At 48.2% G+C, this 15,202-nt stretch overlaps 4 protein-coding genes across 4 annotated transcripts; 2 read left to right on the forward strand and 2 right to left on the reverse strand.

The window, feature by feature from the left end:
* Positions 1-1,125: 1,125 nt before the first annotated feature.
* PFICI_00557 (uncharacterized protein) lies at positions 1,126-3,053 on the forward strand (the record flags this gene model as incomplete). The annotated part of the gene is made up of 6 exons (XM_007829138.1): positions 1,126-1,430; positions 1,509-1,831; positions 1,891-2,135; positions 2,256-2,558; positions 2,618-2,893; positions 2,952-3,053. 6 exons carry the CDS (start codon positions 1,126-1,128, stop codon positions 3,051-3,053), a joined length of 1,554 nt encoding a protein of 517 aa, XP_007827329.1.
* A 288-nt stretch (positions 3,054-3,341) lies between these two features.
* Positions 3,342-5,414, reverse strand: PFICI_00558 (uncharacterized protein; the record flags this gene model as incomplete). Its single annotated transcript, XM_007829139.1, has 2 exons — positions 3,342-5,029; positions 5,126-5,414. The coding sequence occupies 2 exons, from the start codon at positions 5,412-5,414 to the stop codon at positions 3,342-3,344; spliced, it is 1,977 nt and encodes a 658-aa protein (XP_007827330.1).
* A 2,858-nt stretch (positions 5,415-8,272) lies between these two features.
* PFICI_00559 (uncharacterized protein) lies at positions 8,273-10,046 on the forward strand (the record flags this gene model as incomplete). Its single annotated transcript, XM_007829140.1, has 3 exons — positions 8,273-8,342; positions 8,393-8,767; positions 8,842-10,046. The coding sequence occupies 3 exons, from the start codon at positions 8,273-8,275 to the stop codon at positions 10,044-10,046; spliced, it is 1,650 nt and encodes a 549-aa protein (XP_007827331.1).
* A 939-nt stretch (positions 10,047-10,985) lies between these two features.
* PFICI_00560 (uncharacterized protein) lies at positions 10,986-13,555 on the reverse strand (the record flags this gene model as incomplete). Its single annotated transcript, XM_007829141.1, has 2 exons — positions 10,986-12,362; positions 12,440-13,555. 2 exons carry the CDS (start codon positions 13,553-13,555, stop codon positions 10,986-10,988), a joined length of 2,493 nt encoding a protein of 830 aa, XP_007827332.1.
* Between the last annotated feature and the right edge of the window lie 1,647 nt (positions 13,556-15,202).

Raw genomic sequence — 15,202 nt, forward strand, 5'->3', positions numbered from 1 at the left:
AGGAAAAAGAAAGAAAGAAAGAGCTAAGAACAGCTTCATATAGGCGCACAAACTTGTCTAAGACCACCGGGTCGGTTCGCTACTACCTATAACACTACTATACAACATTATTCTCTACGCGATTGGCATTGTTGAGACTCTCGGCCAGAGCATTGCTCATGCGCACAATGATTGCGGAGACGCCCTCTGCGGGAGGAGGTGACGTGCAGGGCTGTTTGCCGGGGAAATGATGCCGGCACGGCAGGCGCCTCGAGATCTATCTTTTAGATGAAATCGTTGAAAGGGAACGGGCAGTGCTGTACACTGGCGACCGGCGATACTTTTGTAGATTATCACAAATCAGATAAGGAACCAACCCACAATAATGAATCGGTAAGTACCTTTAAACCAAACTTGATGAGAATACTTTGCACGACGTCAAGACTACGCTCGTATCCTCCTTAATTGAGATTCATTTTGTGACCCAAATCGTTATCGTATAGTAAAGTTTCAGTAAATCTGCGCCGTGGAATCTGCAAAGCATCGTGCACGATTCCGGGCCGCTTCGGGTATTGCACCCAACGAATGTATACGCCGAAAATTACCTAAATCTATCCATTGGCTCAGCCGGTTGTTGATACATGGTACGGGCTGGCGACTGAGCCATGATGTTTTTGACAACGGGTTTAAGATATGTTATCAATACTACCGTTTACTGTGTGTGGTTTATATAGCGTCGGCCAATCGGCAGGCTACCCTACAATCCTCAGCTGGACGGGATGATCTGATCTTGGCGGGTCCCCTGGAGACACTAGGCAGCAGCAGCAGCAGCCGGGAATCATCCGTATCTAGATAATGCTACCCAATAATCCCTGCTGTTGATTGTTGGAATAACGCTTTGAAAGCAGGTCGCGTATGCAAGCATGTTCCAGTGGCGTACCCTGAGAAATTGTTTATTATTTGGAAAGCTTGTTTGGAAGGCTTGTTTGCCTGTCCTTAAAGCTTGTTTATAAAAGTTTCCAAAGCTTGGCTCTCTAGTTTTTCTTTTCTTCCCAACACCGTTGTTGTGAATCTATTACATAGCTTGGCCTTCATTCACATAGCATTCTTTCGATCCCGACGACAATGGGGGACAAAACGGGGGAAATGACCGTACCGACAGATCACGACGTCTTGGAAGCGGCGGACGCGTCAACGTTGCCCGACGAGAAGAAGCACGACACCACAACACAGACACAAGCTGACCCTCCAAGCCAGGCAGGACCACAACAACCGGAACAATCCCATCTCCATGGACTGAAACTCGTCCTCCTCATTACCCTTCTATACTTGGGCATCTACCTTGTAGCTTTGGAGCTCACGATGCTGTCCACCTTGGTCCCAATAATGACGGACCAATTTGGAAATGTGACCAACATTTCGTGGTACTCTTCAGCATATGTTTTGTCCTTGTGCGTAGCTCCCTTCCTTTTTTTCTTCCTTTCGGCGTGGAATGATTTGTCGAAACTAATTTAATGTGACCGTACCAGATGTGTCTTCACGCCTGTAGGGGGCAAGTTATACAGCCAACTACCCGTCAAACTCGTGTACCTATCATCAATTGGCACCTTTAGCATCGGTCTTCTGGTTTCCTCGCTGGCAAGATCGAGCCCCATGTTTATAGCCGGCCGAGTGATAAACGGAATAGGAGCAGCAGGCCAATTCGGAGGAGCTTTGCTACTGATCGGTCCTTCTTGCCGGCCCGAGATTCGCCCCGTCGTGACTGCGGGTGCCTTCTCAATAGTACCTGTAGGGTCCATGACTGGTCCTATTATTGCTGGAGCACTAGCGGCTCGTGCAGGGTGGCGCTGGTGTAGCTTTTCCCTCCCCCCATTGTTTGGTGTGCAACAGTTGTCGCTAATAACGCTGTAGGCTTTTGGATGCTGCTATTTATGAGCGGCTTTATCATAATTTGCGCCTCGTTGATGAAGCTGCCAGAGAAGGCCAGTAAGCCACCCATTCGACAAGGGCTGAAGGCACTTCCGAGTAAAATTGACCTAGTCGGATTCGTCTTGTTTGCCTCGGCTGCCGTGATGCTTCTACTCGCTCTGACGTGGGGCGGACAAGCTACGATATCTTGGTCATCGGCTACCATCATCGGGCTACTTTGCGGTGGTGTATGCTCCGCTGTGCTTTTCTGTTTCTGGTGCCGGTTCAAACAAGATGACGCATTGATCCCACCCTCTTGTTTAACCCAACGTTCAGTCTACGTGGGGAGTATACTTATATGTCTCCAGGGAGGAGCTACACAGGCAATCCCGTTCTTCCTGCCATTATGGTTTCAGGCCATCAAAGGTGATAGCACCGAAGAGAGCGCACTTCACATACTGCCATCCCTGATTTCCATGGTCATTGCCACCATGGCTTGCGGATCATTGCTGCGGAAGCTAAGATATATCCCGCCTTGGGCTATCATCGGCGGCTTGATCACTAGTATTGGGTCTGGTCTTTTAACGACGCTTACCCCCGAGACATCAACAGGGAAGTGGATAGGGTATCAGATTGTTACCAGTTTTGGGCGCGGATTAGCCTTCCAGATTGTGAGTAAGACAGTATTCCACATATGGCAATTAGATCACTAAATATCAACCATTTATAGCCAATCACTTCTGTCCAAGAATTTGTACCACCTGCCAAACACGCCATATCAATAACGTCTATGAATCTCTTTATGCAACTGGGAAATGCTGTATCGGTATCAGCTTCTCAGACTATATTCAACAATCGACTGCCTGCTCTTCTCTCTCGGTATGCACCCGAAGTAAACACCACCATGGTGTTGCAAGCTGGAGCTACTCAAGCTCGCCACCTTATACTGCCAGAGCAGCTGCCTGGCTTCTTGAAGGCATACAACCAAGCCATAACGAGTATCTTTGTATGTGACAGGCTGACTGATTCCTTGCTGTTCAAATGCTTACCATCCTTACGTATAGTATCTTACCACCTCTGTCGCAATTTTGTCATTCCTAGTTAGTTTCGCCTTGGAGTGGAAGAGATTAGACAAAGCGCCGGCCAAGCCCAAATCCAATGTTTGAGGTTTAAATCCTTCGTGCCGTAGACACGTCCTGTACAACGGCTATCATTGGCGATTTCGTAATTTGAACTGGTCCTAGGGACTCGGCGCTGTTCTAATCAGATCGAGGGCAGGGCCACAAGTCATATTTGTTCAACATCAGTCATCTCACGGATAGTTTCGAAAATGCCATCGAGTGTGGTATTGTGAGGCACTATTGAATGCTTTATTAACGTGCAAGACTGATTTTAATTGCTGCCTAGTCCGCTCCCTTGTGAATGACTCGTCTCCAAAATTGATCGACTCTATTCTAATAATACTTTTTGCCCCCAACCGTCTCTACTTTACTTGTATCATCCGGATTCTGGTCCAGAGCCAATTGCACATTGTCAGCATGATCTGCTCTGACCCGTACAATCTTCTTCCAAATCTGATCCGAAGTGACGCCGGCACCTACGTCTGCCGAATCTTGGTCATTGGGATTTGGCGTTCTCAGGGCGAGAAGAAAGAGATCCTGCAAGTCTGACCACGGCGCGACACTCAAGACCCGCACAGGTCCTCCCCACAGATGGATCTGGAGCAACTCCAGCACAGAGAGGACAGCAATCACGAGACCGTAGGTGAATACAGTGCCGAGGTAGATGCACATCATGGAGACGGCAAAATCCAGTGTGCGGCGTCGCTGGCCCGACCCGTACCCGTAGCGCTTGGCTTGCATGTCAATGTTCAAGGCTTGTTTAAACGTTGCCGTATAGTTTTCAAATGTCCGTTCTGGATAATACGTGATCCCCTGGGCCGTAACATTTGAATGCGTTTCGTTCAAGCGTTTGTATGTCCTGATGTCGCGAAAGTAGCCGTGCTGGTTCGTCAGGTCTACTAAACTGAGCTCCTTGTCTGTCTCGACCAGCCTCACGAACGGACCCGAGCCCAATGAGCTTCGCGAGAGACTTTCGGTTAGGTACGCTCCAAAAACCTTGGCGAGAGAGATATTTGGAGGAGTATCGCTGTGACCAAGCGGGTCTATGTGATCTGCACTGGTGCCGTTCTTTGTCTCATTATATCTTAGTTGTTGAATAAGCCGGCCGACGGTGGTATTGCTCAAATGATCATTGCTGAATTTTAATTCCGGGTTGGATATGGGAAACCAATCCCTCTCAAACTTGATGACCCGGATGTTACCATCAAACCTTTTGTGGTACGCCTCTTGCAGGTCATTGCCAGCGCTGGGTCTGGCCCGAAGAATGTCGTCAACTTGGGGGGTGTACGTGAATGTAGACCCCGCCCAGCTCGCCAACATCGTACACAGGTAAAGCTCACGGTCCATGTTATTATTCGACACGAGCCCACTCGTGAAAACAACCGAAGAATTGTCATGGTGTGTTGTGTATTCTGGGTTGAGACTATTGCTGCTCCAGGAAGTCGCATTCGGCCAGACATCGGCAAGAGAGGGTGGGTGTGATTTAGTATGTTCACAGTCGGCATCTCCAAAGCATTCAAGGCCCACTGGATACTTAAAGGATAGATATGGGCTCGAATTGGTGTACGGATGTGTCTCGCAAATGGACTGGACAAACGGCTGGTACTGATTGTCTCCTTTAGACGTCAACTGGTAACGGGGTTCCTTTGACACAGCGCCAACGCTTGTGGTGTTGATGAATTGTTGGAAAAGACCGATACTGTTCATGAGAAAATGCGGTGGGGTCGTACTGAGCATCCTGTCGCCTTTTTTGGTAATGTTCAGATATCGGCGGATCTTGGTAGACTCGGATTGGAATATCAGATTGTTTGCCAAGTCTGTGGCTCCCAAATTTTCAGCCCAGCCCATCAGCTCAGAATAGCCTGAAGCTGGATATTTGGACGAATCCAGGATATCGCAAGTTCCCAATTTTGTCCGATATGTATACCCATTATTGTAATCGCGCAAATGAACTGTCCAGACTTCGACGGACTCGTTGTAACATATAAGAGGGAGAGTAATGTTTTCAAAGGCCGAGTTGCCTTTGAAGTCGTACTAGCCAAGAGTAGGGCTGTGGAGGACAGCAGATGCCGGCCCAACAATGGTTGACATGATGGTCGCGAACGCGAGGAACTCACAGTGTACCAGTTCCCATGGTCTCGACTTGTCAAGGCCCTGGTGACGGAAGGCCGCACTCCAGAGATACGGCAAATCACCCACTCGATAACCGCCCGTCAGGAATCCGAGCCGGACACCACCTCCGACGAGGCGACGACGAAATATCGACAATGCGATTGCAGATAGCGACAAGACGATCAGAATCTCGTGCAGTTTTGCGGCGAGTTGAATCAAGTTGGCAATGATGTCTGCTTTAATCAACTCTCCTCTGATGACGGCGCCCTCTTCGGGATACCAATAAACTGGCATAATTCCTAGATTGACGGCTGCTACTGATGCGAGGATGGCGGGCACATGGATGAGTATCCCATGGAAGTGGTGAGTCCAGCCTGTTCGGGTTATTATTTTCGGCTCTTGGTTCGAGTTCGGAATATCTGTTGATCTGTACCCGTTGCATCCATTGTTGAGTGATAATGCCGCGGACTCGGAGTTTCTGAACCGACCGCACGAAGGCTCACGCCTTGTGTGCGATGCGTGTACATCAGGAAGTCCTGTGTTATTCTGGTTTCCAACATATGTACTTTCAGGTTGATGTGAGAGCAGAGGTCCGTGGTATAAAGTTGCTCCTTCATGGTATGTTTCTCGGGGGGTCAGGTACAATGCTGGATAAGCTGAAGAATTCCATTCTGACACCCTCGGCCATTGATTTGATAGATAATGACCTTGGTACGGAGAGGGCTGGAATATTCCTGGCCTTTGCTGGCTCATCTCGATGTTGTCCCTTGTTTGAAGCCATTGCTTTAGATCATGAATTTGTCGAATATGAAAATTTGGATTCCCTGAGAGAGTGATAAACTGGAGGATAACTAGACAGGAGATTTTTCCAAGTAGCAAGCGAGTGACATGATGTAAGTGACCAGTTTTCCAACCTTGCATTCTTCCATAACACTAGTTGACGCTGCCACCATTCGCCAAAGGTAATTGCTATTTGCAGCTGACGGCCAACATGAAGCAAGCTCATATGAAAAGATATGATAGGTATGGGTAATAGTTGTTGTATTAGTTGAGTTGTTCACGTCCAACAGAGGTTGGATGGTTAAAGATATATACATGTGTGGAGAAGCGCTCCACTTATTCCTACATTTTGACAGCTCAGACAGATAATGGAACTTTTGATACTTCAATTCATACATCTTGATTCATCTCGAAGATTGCACGGAGATGAATCTGAGGAGTCGAAAAGTACCAGTCTGCGAACGGACGAGCCTCAGATTCAGCGATTGATTGTGCGCAAGGCTGTGACTAAGCTTCATGGCGAAGCATTTTGTGCTTGCATGCCAACGTAGATGCATTGCCAACCAAATATGGTAGTAGCAAAAAGCCTCGACCGGCCAGACCGATGTCATGCACAGTATGAACAAGGCCAAGCATTGCGGGACTGGCCAGTAGCAGCGTAGAGTCCTGTCAAAAGGGTTCAAGCTAGATGAAAATAGGATTCGGGCTGAACGTTGCGCCATTGCACAGCAAATGCCAAGAGAGGACAAGGTTAGTGTTAATCAAGGTTATAACCGTGTGACTGTTCATGAAGCACACTGTCGAAGCCGTCGATCACCTCACGGAGCCGCTGGACGATCTTCTTTCCAGTGTCTCCGGTGTGGCTGACATTCTCGTTGATATGGACGCTCAGTGCCGCCAATACCACATTATAACAGGAATTGAGCCAGCGAACTTTGGCAAAAAGGAAGCTGAATCTGTGCAAGCCAAATGGGGCCAGGTTTCTGAGGCTTATGAGGCGTGGCTGGACATCTTCAATGCGCAGCGCATTTCTCCAATCACCTTTTCCATCATTGAGAAATGATGATCAGCATTGAATTGGTTTTTGATATCACGGCATAATAGTTCATGGGGAACTTTGGGTGTCTTGTGAAGAATGTTGGATTTGTTCCACTAGGAGAAGCTTTTTCTTTCCAATATTCCTCTTACTTTAGTTCTTTTTGTTGTTGATTATTCTTTTCCGTTCAGACTACGAAATTTATCTCTTTCGCATATCGCATAAGTTACTAAAATATACATATTTCTTCTTGTAAAACCTGTGTTCATTTACTCCCATGAACATTCTGAGTCTCCTTGAGCTGTATTTTACCTACAAGCCAACGCCCGTGGGTTGATGGTCCTGGTCTTCATTGAACCCCTTACACAGGCACTAACTCGACCTGAGCGCCTTTCGCATTAACACTTATTTGCAGGAGAGAGCCCTATCAGATCCTAATCCACCTCTTTGGGGCGTCGGACTAGTTCTGTGTCGATTAGGCATCGCGGTACATCTCTAGACTTTCCGCGACTCGCCCAGGACTTGTCAATGCTTGTTTCAACCTATTCCTCTCCCTACATCGGCAACGAAGAAATTATTCTTGAATCTCCAGCAAGCGAATGCGCCCCTGTCCGACACCGCCGGATCTCCAAGGATCTTCCTCCACAACTATTACAACTCTGGAAGCTCGGGATCCAAGCCCCGAACAAAGATCGCAATGGCCACACAACGTGAATTAGTACTTCACAGTACATCAAGCACTCTTGCTAAGAAGGGTCGCAATAGAAGCTTGAGATGGCGCAATGCGAAGGGTGAATAGTTAATTACCTTGGGGTAAGGCCATCACCATGAGAGCTGGCGGATATGCAAGGCTATGCAGGCGGTGCGACGTAGCATTCCCAGAATAACGGATGACAAGGCTCATCGGGTCTGTCGGATCGTCACACCATGCTTTCCAGCCTTGCGATGATTTGCTGTCGACGCTCGTTGAGCAATTTTTTCATTCGCGTCATATGAGGCAAGAACATGCAATGTCATGGCATAGGCTACTGCCAAGATTCCCATAATCAGTGGTGGATCAGCTTTATAAAAATAGAACTTTGGTCGAAAAGTTCCAAGCAGTTAACACCAATCCTTGACAGGAGAAAGATCGAGTGCCAGATGCAGGCTCAAGATTGCATCTCTTACAGCCTGCAGAGCTTCTATTGAGATAACAATTAGCACGCAAAGAACTAGAGCTGGTCGTCCCCAACGTGGAGAAGATTCTAGAGATCTCTAAAGCGTTGCTCAAGTAGCTCAGGGCTCCGACACGTTGATTATTGGCTCTTGAAATCACCTGCACTCAGAGTCTTTCACCATGGCTATCATAGATCTTGACCAGGGCCGTCGGCCATCTCACAATGGATTCACAGACAATTCGGAACTCGGTAAGCGCCTCATTCTTCTTGCTTATGATGAAGCTAATTGTGTGATACAGCCACGCAAGATGCTAAAGATATACTCATTGTCAATGAAGTAGAGCGCTGGAACCCCTTTGGAGATGGCGGTATCAGTGTCATCCATGTATCCGTCGGGGTTTCTTCGCCTGAGAGCCTTTCTAGACTTGAAAGTACCCTAAAGACTTTATCCCCTCCGACTGGCAACTCGGAGCCGTCACCAAAGGGTGTGTTGCCTTTGGGTGTTCCGGATGAGCAAGAAGTTGTCCAACTTCGCGCCCAGCTTCTAGTTGAGATATCCAAACAGGTCGTCCAGGTTCCCCGCCACGAAGTCGGGCTCTTGCTCTTCATTCCTTCTAAACCTGGGCATTTGGTCAGGTCTGATATCCTGGAGATCCGATTAACTGACCTTGCCGGTACACACAATTTCGTCAATTTGACGAGTCCTACTAGGCTTTTTTCTGGTGACGACAAATTGCCAGCTCATTAGATGCGGCGCTCAAGTCAGCTGCGAGTGCCCTCTTCATCTCAAGCAATGCAGTCCTGGACCCAGCCGCGTTGGGCCGCGAGTTTGAGAACCGTTTGTCGTTTCCAATCATCCAGCCGGGCCAAAGACCGCGAAAGACTCTTGCGCTGGTCGGCAGCGTCCGGAAGCCACTTGTTGGGCTGGGGTTTTTTAGAGCTGCGCGTGCGCTTAATATAGGCATCGTGCAGCTTGATCGCCCGAACCACTGGACTAGTACACCCGAATATGCATCTTGGGTCGAAGCTCAACTGCCCATTGATCGTACCCCTGATGATGGACTAGCAAGCCGTATCGTAGATGCTATCAAGGGCTACAACAAGCCGGTGGAAGGTCTTGTAAGCTTCTTCGAACCGCTACAGGTAGGCACAGCGAGGGCAGCTAAAGAATTGGGTCTTCCGGCCCCGCCTGCCAGTGCCTTCGAGATCGCCACAGACAAGCAGCGGACCAGCGCCTTTCAAGGCAATGCTGCGTACCGTGTGTCCAGTCTAAAGGAGGCGCTGGAGACAGTTGAGCAGCATCCTCAATTGTCATACCCTCTGATTGTTAAGCCCTGCAGCGGCCGGGGGTCCGAGGGTGTGTTCCGACTCGACAATGAAGCAGACTTGGTGCAGGCTTTTGATTCAATTGACTTCAGTCGACACGGTGCCGAAGTTGTCATTGAACCGTTTTGCGACGGGCCCGAGGTCGATGCAAACTTGGTGCTGAGCGACGGGGAGCTGCTCTTCTTCGAAACCTCGGATGACCTTCCAAAGGACGCTGATGCCGCATCGAAGCAGGATGGAGACCTGCAGACTTTCATCGAGCTCGCCAATGTTATGCCCTCGGCTTTACCTCATGATGAAGTCGAGATACTCAAGAACTCGCTGCATCAGAGTCTGGTTCGACTGGGCTTCCGCACGGGCTTTTACCATCTCCAAGCGCGCGTCCAGCGGTCACGAGCCAAGTACGTCACCAACTTGGATGGTATTACAGACCTTGCCAGTAATGACTTGATTGAGGCGACAGTCGAACCTAGTGCTTGGCTGCTGGAGATTAACGCACGACCTCCTGGACTGCAAGAGTCGTGGGCTTCTAGATCCACTTACGGAATCGACTTTTGGGGGTCTAGCGCTGCTCTCCGGCCTGGAAGACCAGAAAGACACGGCACGTCTCCTTTCGCTTCCGTTTAAATCCGGCAATCAGTATTGGAGCGAGATTGTATTTGTGCCTGTGCCGAAAGGCGGTATTTTCTCATCCGAGGATGTATGCCGTGAGCTTGTGGGCCGTCGTCCAGACTTGGCTTCAAATATTTCTCGCAGCCTGTGCTTCTTCGACAAGGGCGAAGTGGTCCCTGATCCCAAGTCCGGGCTTCTATCGTGGGTTGCGTATTATGTAGTCTTCTCCCGTAAAAGAGGGCAAGATCTGCTCCAAATTTCGGAGGAGGTGAGGCGGGAGACCAGGTTCTCAATTGTGTAGATAGGACAGGTTCATATCTGGACATGTGCTAAAATGAGTGTTTGCCTCATTGATTCGGTAGATAGCTATTATAGTTATCAATCTATAGCCGGAGCAGAACAAGTCAGGAGTTGAGTGTAGTGTTGAACTAAACAAACGGGCATATTTCCATGTGAAATTGCGTCTACCTCTAGTAACGACAAAGCCCTTGTGGTAGGTGTCTAGAAGGCTCTAAATCATATACAAATCAACGGTTTGAATAACATGAGACGAACAGTGTGCAAATGTGAGGCTACTGAATCTTAATCACTAAATAATTAATATTAATCATTGACCCCAAATATGTCAGTTTGTCTCAATGCGCATATCGGGGTATAATAGACCTTGTTCCGCGCGAAAGCATCTACCGCCTTTGTGACCACTAGTGTTGCCATGTTTAAAGCCAGGTCATTTTGCATTACAGCAAATTTAATGTTTGTCCGTGGCATTGCTGTTGGAATCGTTCAACTACCATACCAACTTAATGGGGGATGAGAAACAACTCTGTTAGTGACTACAGCGTACTACAAACTCTCCTGCAGCGTTCGAAAAAAGAAAGTTCAGAAAGAGGAAATGAAGCTTGTAATACAAAAGGCTGGGGTTCTAGCCTATAATTAGTATAACGTTCAGGTTATTTAAGAATAATACACTTCTCTCCGTGCTCGTTCCATTTCACCAGGGTCGTTAATCACCAGTTCCAGATTCCTTCCCGAAGTCACGCGAACCATGGCACGGCTTTTCCACACCTTTGAGAAGGAACCGACGCCTGCTCCCGTGTTCTGTAGCTCATCGGGACATCGTGACTTCCACGACAAGGCGACAATATCTTGTAAATCATCCCAGCCCGCCACCTGTACCGGGCGATCCATCTGCTCACGAAAACTAAACATTCTTGGAATGATCTTGCAATAGAGCAAGAGACCCAGGAGATAGGTAAAGACCACAGCAAGGTAGGTATAGACAACGAAAAGAGCAAACGTCAAGGTTTGTGAGGGTACGCCTGCCCCATATCCAAACTCATCTATGGTAAATGTCCACGATTGGTATGCCGCAAACTCAGCAGTGATCTGATCGAAATCGTCATAGCCGGACAAGCAAAAAGTGTCGCCCTCTTCTGAGGACGAAATTACGGGGCAGCTTCCATTTCCCCTGTCGAGCCGCGTGGGGACATAACCAGTGGGATTTACTGGCGAAATGTAGAGGAGTTCCAAGAGGTCAGGAGTCTGCTGCGTGATTACATAAGGGGCGGACGACAGAGTGGTTGCATGGGAGAGAGCGTTGACGAGGACTAGGCTCAGGACCTTCTCAATATTTGAGGATTGAGTGCTCGAGTCCTCTCGATACTGAAACCCGGTCGACAGATAGCCTGGATTGCCTTCGTCGCTTTCAATGGTAGGCCCCAGGAGTGAGTCGAGGATCCCAATCGTCAGTGGAGGGTCTTTGGCGGCGTCCCAGTCTGGGTCTTTCCATAAAGCAGCCACGGTATCGTTGACAGGTATGTTGAGCATATCGGCCCATTCGTGTTCTATCGTGATCATGACACTCTCCTCCAAGTCGCTAAATATTCCCAAGTTCCAACCGTCTCCGGCATTCGAAGCAACAGTCTCCACAGTGTTCGTCCGGCGGATCGGAAGACTGATTGAAGATGAGACCCAGTGAGGTATGAATGTGCATACACTGGCCCACCATCGCTGCCCTATGGGTTCTACCAACCCGGTATCTGGATCAGGAGGCCCGTAAGCAGTATACGGTATCTTGACCATGGCGGATAGAAGGCCATCCGTTGTATTGATCCAGCGAAAAATAGGAAACATGTTAGCTTCCGGGTCAAAGTCCCAGTACTGACTGTCAACTTGGCGATCCGTTTGATCAAATTCTTTCCAACTATTGCAGGCTGTATCGCCTAGACAGTCCAAGCCGTCTAGGGACCAGTATGGTAGTCCGCTGCTATCATTGCGGCGCAGTGCATCCCGGGCTTGATCCCAATCCCACAACTGACACTTGGACTGAACCTGTGAGTTATGCGTTAGTCATTACAGAAAATTCGATTTGCTAGCATTCGTCACCGAAAGTCTACAGTGGCACTTACCAGTGGTTGATACAGTTGGTTTGATGGTGCGATATTTACCCGAAAATCTTTTAACAAATCGGCGGCTTGCGAGTAGTACATGTCCACATAGTCGATGAAGTAGCCAGTGACTTCCAGCGCAGCAGAGGAAGCCGTCGTGGCCAAGGTGATCTGCCCATCGCTAGTTGCTGTGTTACTAATGCTTATCCATCTTCGTATCTCGGTTGAAGCCATATTTCCGGCTATGCTGATGTTTGGAATGAGTCGATTTGAGTCCCAACTTCCGATCCATAGATTGAATGTGTCAATACCATATGCAGGACAGATATATCCCTGGGAAATTCTCCTCCCCTGGCATTGGTAAAGTAGTCCGGTCCTGTTGAGCCAATCTACATCGAGTCGGCTGGGCCAAGAGTCAATTTCTGCTTGTGGTTCCAGACCAATGTCCAAGGACAAAGTGCCTGTAGGGTCATGAAACTCCCACCAGCCCGTGCTAGGTATCATCAAGATGGCGGAAGCAGGACCCATTGCGATGGACAGGAGTGAGGCCAAGGCGATGAAGATTGCAAAGGTGGCAGCACGGCTGCGGAAAGCCAAAAGCAAGCCTGAATGCTTGAGATAAGACAAGTCGCCAATTCTATAACCCGACGTGACCAGACCCAATGGCAAACCGTTGCCCATCAACTTTATTCGATATAGATCGAGGGCAATGTTGGACAAGGATAACAAGACCAGAAGCTCGTACAATTTTGCTGCTATCTGCAGCATGTGGAGTATATCGTTGGTATTGAACTCATGCCCGTTGATCCAGATTGTCTTTTCAAAGTCGAACCAAAAATGAAGCGCAGAGTTTTGCCATAAAAGAGCGAAGCTAATGGTCAGTGCCGGAACGTGTGTCACCATGAGGCTGCACAATTGTTTGAGTGGACCTCTTGTCAGCTTCTTGGGTTTTTCTGGAATTTCTTCCCATTTGGTCGATGCATCTGGTGTTGCGACGGAGATTGTGCTGTCGGTCCTCGTCTCTTCGCTTAGGTATTGCACACCTTTGAGGTCGCGGTCCGAACAAGTAGATGACTCTTTCATCTCAAACCCCAGAGGCCCAATCTGGGGACAATTCACTTGGGGCGGTGTTGACATGATGATGATGAAGATCTAGTGACGGATAGCCCTTCAAGAGCTGAAGCACATTGTAACTCGAATGGATGAATATTGAGGAGGATGCAGTGGTTCGCCATATCTGCCTGCGAGGTAGTGGAGGCTTCTTATCTCAACTTGACGCCATTCAAGGTACCATCGCAGCTGAATTCATATAAAAAGGAATAACCCCTACGAGGTTGCAGTGCACACACGGATACTACCTGCTCGGTTCCGGGCTGGGGGCTATTTCTATAATCTGGCTCTCTTGTGTCGTCGCAGTTTCCTGGTAATTGGCTGAGCTGCCACGCCAAGCCGGAACCCTATTTTTAGCGCCCGTGATGCGACCCTGGAATCCTGGAACCCTTGATGTTGAGCGAGCGGGCAGCCACCTACCTACCTTGCATACCGGTCACTATATTGGACAGAATAAACGAGATGCCGCTGTGCAAGTTCTCCAACGCCTATGACGATATCGTGATAGGAGGGCGATTGACAATCCATTGTGTACGGAGAGTAAATGACCAGCGCCGAAATTATGCCAAAGTTGAAGAGTTGGTGAATTTAATGCTCTTCAATCCAGGCCCAAGAGGCAGGATTTCCTATTTGAGCAATGGCATTAGAAAACAAAAGTCACGTGACGAGGTTAGACATGTTTGCATGCAGATCGCTGCCATTCAAGAATACATCGAGGTTGGTAGCTCCCGAGTCATCAAAACAATCACAGAATGATAAACCTATCTGGAATAACGGCAATGCCTTGAGGTGAAGAGAGAAAACTTCACGAGCGTAGAGCATCTCGAGGGTAATTGGCTGAGTTCAGTTCTCGCGCACGCAAGGAAAAATGGTCCATTCGAATTTCAAAGTCAATGATAGAATGATACAATCGTTTTACAGAATCTGAAGATATATTGAGTATGCTTAATCTAGGCCAAAAAACTTATGTATGCACAAACGGGAAGGACAAGCTTTATGCAGCTGTTCATAAATGTCCACACTAGCTAGTCACAAGTGGCGTATTGGTCCTTGAAATTTGGCATACTACAGACTACTATATGATATGATCCACTATGGGGATTTGACATGATTAAAATGGCTAAGTTTGGGCTGAAACTGATGGCACTTGTTCCTTAGCTTGAAAATCTGCTCTAGATATTCTCCTATTTATTGGACTGAGTCCAGCCGACTATAACAAAGGAAAATCACAACAGCGCAACTGATGATTGACCCAATAATAAACTTGTCCCTTCATTCATGCTCAACTTGACCATGGATATCCACCTAGTCCAAGATTGGAGGAGAAAGCATGGCAGGAAACAAAGCCACTAATTACAGACCAAGATTCGGTACTGCCGATATTATTGCCCGTGCACTCACTCGGCCTGTGGACTCTTTGGTTTGGTGGAGTGCCTCACCAGAAAGTACGTCTGGATATGCGGACAAAATCAAGCTCCCCCTAATAACACTTGCTCCATTCCTGCTATATAACTCTGTCCTTATTTTGACTACACAAAACCAACATGTGTACTCCGTATTTGGAACTGAGACGTACGGCACGTGATGGCGGGTAGTTGAACCTTGTGACTCAAATTGTTGACGTTGGATTACCCGTGTACTTTCAGATTTTAAGGTTGCTCTGCAAGCATTCCG

Source organism: Pestalotiopsis fici (assembly GCF_000516985.1).
Source record: "Pestalotiopsis fici W106-1 unplaced genomic scaffold PFICI_Scf_1, whole genome shotgun sequence".
Classification (NCBI taxonomy): domain Eukaryota; kingdom Fungi; phylum Ascomycota; class Sordariomycetes; order Amphisphaeriales; family Sporocadaceae; genus Pestalotiopsis; species Pestalotiopsis fici.